We start from the raw sequence: 6,290 nt of genomic DNA, 5'->3' as shown, positions 1-6,290 counted from the left end.
GCGACAAATTCCAGAGCACTTTTCGCTTGCTTGACAAGTTTTGGCACGGGAAAGTTATTTGGAAGCTTGCTAGGTCTAGTATTTGGTTCCTTTAGAAAGTAGCGCAGTACTTGCTTACCTATAAAAAAAATCGAAGATCTGCTCTCAAAATCTGACGTCACGGTGAGGTGGCGCGGACACTTCTGGTGGCGGAGGCACGTAGATCCGATGGTTATTCTTCAAAAGGTTCATGTAACGTCCATCCCGTTCACAACGCAGGCCGTCGCAAGGCAAGAGCATTTATAATCCTGAAGCAAATAAACAAGGACAAGATCGAAGCAAGCTTCGGGGACGCAGCTGCATAGCGAGACGGCAAGGCTTTTGCGGTTTACGTCGTGTACACGCTGGGCAAAGTCATCAACTGTGCTTCCGTCCGGACGACGAACCCCGAGGTGGCCGAGCAAGTGGCCATTGCACTCGCCATGCAAGACGGTCGGAGGGAAAGGGTGTATAGGGATTCGAAAGTGGCCGTCAGGGCATTCCAGAAAGGCCGGGTAGAGCGGCAGGTAATTCACATCCTGAAAGGCGCCAAGCACTGCGTCACCTCCGTATACTCCATCCTTTGGTTCCCTGTCCACGTCGGGGCGATTGAGGGGGTTCCTCTGAACCTCAGCGAGTCTGCCCACTAGACTGCGCGTGGCTTTACCAACCGCGCTGCCCTCGGATCAGATGACTGTCTCCCCGCACACAGAGACGCTCCTATCACGCATAATGAACTATGCGTAGCCCCGCTCTAGAAAAGCAAATCCTGGCCGTCAGGCGTGCCCGCGACCGGGCCGGTGGGCTAGACCTGCCGGTCCCGACGTGGGAATAAGCGGGTGCGCGACGAGTTCGCGTCGTCGCCGGACCTGCAATAAAGTTTCTTCCCTCACTCACTAACTCACTTTAATGCCTGACTATTATATATATATATATATATAAATACATAATTTGCGACGGTCGCATTCCAACACAGAACATTTAGCACAGAAGTTCGATACCTAACGCTTGCCGCGATTGGCCGCGAAACGGGTGTATTATTCCAGGTTGTAGGCAGGGATAACCTTTCGGGACTGCTTGGAGTAATGGCTGTTGAAAAGGTGAAATTGCATGCTAAGTGTAAAAGCAAGAATACTGTGAAGAATCAGTAATCGTTTGAATAAAAAAGCACATATAACGAGGAAAAGATATAATTTAATGGGACGTTTCGCTTGCACCTCGTCGCCCTTCGGGTGAAGGTGCCACTTTTTTTTGGGGAAAATCGATCGTTTAATAATGATTTATTCTGGCTTCTGTTCCCCTGGAGGATGGCACGATGCCTTTTATTTGTCAGAAGGAACTAAAGCTGAAGCTGACGTCAGCGTTCTCTCTTGGAAAATCAACCACCGCGGCTATGTGTTATGATAGAAGTATAAGAAGAAGAAGAAAAAGAAGAGCGCAGGTCGGAGGCCTCGTTTCTGGACCCACAGAGGATCGAGATCCGTCATGGTGCACACAGAAATAGAAGAGGAGACCACTGAGGAAGGTACGTGGAAAAAAAGAACCTGTTTCGTCAGAGGCAACGTATCTAGGGGGCGAGCTGCGAATCTGCAGCTTCGTGTTTTTGCGAAAGCAGATTGCCGGCACATCTGTATAGAAGGATAGCGGTTATCCCGATTAGCGACCGGCCTCAGTGACCGATTATAGGCGTGAAGTTCTGGACATCCGCATGTACTCACACCGATAGTGCCTTCTTCCCTCCCTCTCCTTTCTTCCCTTAAACTCCTTCCCCTGTTTAAGGTAGCAAACCGGTCGTGCGTGTGGTTTACCTCCCTACCTTTCCTTCCTTCCTTTTCTTCCTCCTCCATCCCGATGAGCAGTTTCAGCAGTTGAGAAGCGAGGGAGCCGCCGAATGGCGCTCCATAATAGCACCGTTTCTGGAATGGCCGAACAGCAGGCGTGTCTGTGATTTTTAACAACGGTGATAAGTGTCGTGTAGTCGCGCGTGAAGGTATGCTTTTTCGTATATCCGTCCACGAATAAAGGTTTTTCTGAATTGCCACGAGCGGGCCCTACGTGCGCGAATTTATTTTCCTGGTCGGGTAAAAAAAAATAGGGGGTTGTGAGTTTTCTTTTTTTTTTTTAAAGTTGACGTTGAACTGGATACTGCTGAAACTTTTCCCCGCTGGAGGTACGCAGAACGAGGGCACAAACGGTACGTTTGCGAATCGTGCGCTTACTCCACAAGAAGGTAACAGATTGTTCGTATGGTAAAGCCACGTAGGGATGATTTTATGAGATACATATACACTGTGTACACATACACACACAAAAAAAAATGAGCGAATGAAAACGAACAATGGAATACACTCAGGATACTCTATGTACGTAGCGTAGAAAAGAGTGTGTTTCCAGGATCTAAACAGCAAGCGACACTGGCTTACACTTATGTGTAGCTGCGCATATCTTATTTAAAAAAAATTCCCTCTTTTCGTAATGACGTCGCCTTGGCTGCCGTAGCACCAGTCTACCGGCAGTGGCATCATGCGTCTGCCTCGAAGAAGATAGAAGATGTCGACCGGCACAGCTGACTTTCGGGTCAGGTGTGTCGAACGGAAAGAAAATGCCGCTTCGTTTCGGGTTTCGGGTTCAACGCACTCTGATTTCGTTCCGGTCCAGTTTCAGTTCGGAGAAGTAAAATTTTATAACGTTTTCTCGAAATGGTTCGGCACGGTAAATTTAATCCTGTCCTTTGTTGGTCGACACAGCCACACTATGCTAATGACTTGTTCGCATGGCGCTTGCGCAAGTCTGGTCAAGAGGTGAAAGGAGTGGGCTGCCTGGCCTATGGTTGCAGTAGAAATTTACACAGGTGTTCTAATGGTGAAATTCTCCAATGGAATCGACCCCGAATACTCACAATTAAAAGAAAAGCTAAACTAAAATTTTCTCAAGGCCTTAGTTACATTATTCGATACATTTGCGTCATATGTGATGCAATACGGTCACATCTGATGCACGATGACAATCAAATTAATGGAAACGACGAAGAGCACGTCCCAGATGCGTTTAGTGTTGGAGTGTATATAAGCGGTATATAAAGGCAGTACCACAGCACCGCGCGTCGTACTGAAGGAAAAACGCGTTAAGACGGGTCAAACAAATTCCTTTGTCTAAATTGAGACAGGGAATTCGTAGACTGCACTAAGACGAGGAATGCTTACTCGACGGCTAGCAACTATTGTCTATAAGTGACCTCCTTGTGTTTGCTCAGGAACTCGATCGTCTGCGCAACAGCTGCGGTCCTGCTCAACCACAATCATTGAGACGAGTCTGATATTTGCACGTGTAATTTGCATCAGAAGTGTTGTCCTTCCTTAGAGTATTCGAATAAAATTATAAAAATTGGCGTTGGGGGTGTAGCGCAGATGAGAGTGCTGAGATGCTGACAAGGCAGCGCGGTTTCGTGCTGGATCCATTTTTTTTCTCCTTTGTACACCTTTTGCACGTGTATATTTTTTTTTCTGTCGGAGAGAGGGCCTGCATTCACATTGTTCACATTGTATTACATCAATTACAACCGCAAACGTCTAGTCGGTTGCAGTGAATGAAGCTAACTATTGACATCTCACTCAGCTTCCTGCTTTTCTTCCTCTTTCTTTTACAAACGCATGCGTGGACAACATTGATGTTGTTGAAGGATGAACCAGGACAGTTAGTGCGCTAAATATCGGGACAGTCTTGCTGCACGTGTCGCAAATGTCTCGTACCGACTAAGCGCGCACAAAGGAAGTCCGAATCACGCGCATTGTGGCCCCGGGAAAGATGTTGAAAACAAATCGAGCAGCGTCGTAATCTGCTTGGAGGCACTAAACGTATACGTCGAATTCATGGCACGAAAGAATTAACAGCACACTTCCTGGGCCGTCAAGGGCCGTTGCTGCCATCCACAGAGATGGTGGCGACATTCTCATTCCAGACCGCAGTGTTACCGTTAGAAGAACGCCGTACTGATGAACCCGTTGTCTTTCCAATTTTTTTCCGCTCCCTTTCTCTAGAACACCGTAATTTCTACTCTCCGTGTATTCTAGCACGTTTGTTTTACGGTTTATCTATGGATATTGTCGCAAGCTGGCCTATAACGGCCCAACTGGGAGCTCCAACAGGAAAGGCGATTCTGCGGAGCGCCCGAAACAAATTGCTGGCTGTGGGGGCAGAAAGGACATGATCCCTGAGTTCAGAAGTGCCAGTGGCTGTGCTCTAGGTCTATCCCGACTGTCACCCAGAATGCAACTCGCGAGTCGTAACAATCTGCCAGTGGGGTGGGCCGACCGAGGAAGTAAATATTTCGAAGAAGGCCTTGTCTATTGGCCACCCATACATGCTACTGAGCACGCTATGTGCTCGAACTGTTCCCTGCAGAGCCGGTAACTGTTATTGTTAATATTATTATTTTTGGTGTACAGGTTGGATTCGGGTTCGGGCGCCTTAAAGGAATATCGGTTCGGCTTCGGATTCCCGGTTAAGTTCGGGCTACACGTCCTGTCAGTGTACGGTTTTTAGTTTGGGTTCCAACGGACACTCAGGATTGGGCACGTCACAGTGACGTAGCCAGATATCTTTCTCGGGGGCGGGGAGGGGGGGTAGGACGCGCACTTGACTTGAAGAGAGGGTGGACGGAGGCAAGCGGGTGTTGTCGCACGTCGTATTCCAGGTATTCCAGTACGTGAAAAAATTTGGGAAGGGGGGGGGGGGCGGAGACTTAAGCCGGAGTTTTAAGCGTGCGGCTAAGTAGCTAAACAAGCCCCCAGCCTCCCTCCCCTCGACCAAATGCAAGGTGCCTTTGCAGCGATACCACTAAACGGGTCTGTTCTTGCCCGGTAATGCGTCCAGAGCCCATAGACGAGTTCCAGGAGCGGCTGATCTTGTTCGTGGCCCTGTTCACGGCCGTGTCTCTGATCGGCGCCACCGTGATGGGAGTGGTACAGCTGCTGAAGCTCGAAGAGCGGCGGCCTGGTGGTCACCCGCTGCCGCCGCAGGAGAACGGCACGACGGACGCGTCCGACTGGAGCGTGGCGGCTGGTAAGTTCGAGGCCATCTTTCATTTAATATTGATTTGACTTGTTTTTATTTGGTTTATTTTCTCGTAGGGTCTGGCATTACGGAGACGAGTGGCTGGTGCGAAAAAACAACAACAGCGTATTTAACAGCGCAGTAGCGTCAGAACAAGTCGTTAACGAGGGCTTTCTTGAATTCGTTGGTATTGACCAATCGAAACAATGGAAAGGGGAAGGTGGTTCCAGTCGGCGCTTGTCGTGGGAATTGAAGAATTGAAATGGTCAGTGTGGCAGCATGGCACGTCGGCCTCAAACTGACGACCGTTGCTGGAAGAAATGTACAATCGTGGTAACAAAGAAGTGTCGCTTAATGTTGTAATGACGAATTTTATGAAATAGAGAGAGAGAGACGGCAAAATCTTATGCTATGTGACAGGTTTGACGCATCAACATTGGACTGGAATCAAGATTTGAAATCACACTTACTGGTCGCGAGTAGTCAGATAAAACGAATGCGGCGAATAATGGTCGCCTATCCGGACGTGCAGCAACAAGTGCTGCTCCAGTGGACAGTGCTAGGCCGTGCTAGGCCTTCAAGATACCTACAAGAACTGATAGCGGGAAATTTGGCGCTACGGTCCGCGTACCCCAGTTAGTATGGATGTTGAGACGGTGCAGGAATTTTGGGAAAGTAAATGAATTCGCCAGAATTTCTCCCTTCTGCCTTGGACTCGGCCATTCTGGTGGAGGCGGAATGCAAGAACGCTCATGTACCGTTCGCTGGGTGTACGTTAAAAAACCATAGGTGGTCAGACTGAATTGCCAGGCGCGCCACTATGGTGTGCATCATAACAAGACCGCAATTTCGGCACATACAGCTCCGCAATTAATGTTGCTTTCTACAGCGAAGCTGTTAAGGGCTGCTTTCCCCGCTTTCGTGTCCGCATGTAGAAAAAATCCCGAAGATAGTGTGCAATGCTGGGTGGAGCCGCGGCGGAGGTCACTCAGGCGTTAAGAACTCCCCATACGTGGGCGACCCAGAAGATAGTGCTACTAGTACTGGGCCGATCCGCAGCGGAGGTGAAGCAGGCGTTAAGCACTCCCCATACGTGCGCCGCTCCCGAAGACAGTGCAATGCCGGGCCGAACCTTGGCGGAGGTGAAGGTCGCCATTAAGGGGCTCACATACACAGCTTTGCTGGTCATCCTTCTTCACAGAGTGGAAGGGCACTGAGTT

The 6,290-nt window shown here is 49.2% G+C and overlaps 1 protein-coding gene across 1 annotated transcript in view; it reads left to right on the top strand.

The window, feature by feature from the left end:
• Nucleotides 1–1,503: 1,503 nt before the first annotated feature.
• Nucleotides 1,504–6,290, top strand: part of LOC126543452 (thyrotropin-releasing hormone-degrading ectoenzyme-like) — a 45,849-nt gene continuing 41,062 nt past the window's right edge. The window contains exons 1-2 of the mRNA XM_072284688.1: nt 1,504–1,543; nt 4,891–5,079. Coding sequence (XP_072140789.1) covers nt 1,504–1,543; nt 4,891–5,079 — 229 coding nt within the window. The remainder of the gene's footprint in view (nt 1,544–4,890; nt 5,080–6,290) is intronic.

Source organism: Dermacentor andersoni, chromosome 10 (assembly GCF_023375885.2).
Source record: "Dermacentor andersoni chromosome 10, qqDerAnde1_hic_scaffold, whole genome shotgun sequence".
In the NCBI taxonomy this organism is placed as follows: domain Eukaryota; kingdom Metazoa; phylum Arthropoda; class Arachnida; order Ixodida; family Ixodidae; genus Dermacentor; species Dermacentor andersoni.
This window is presented reverse-complemented; position numbering and strand designations above follow the sequence as displayed.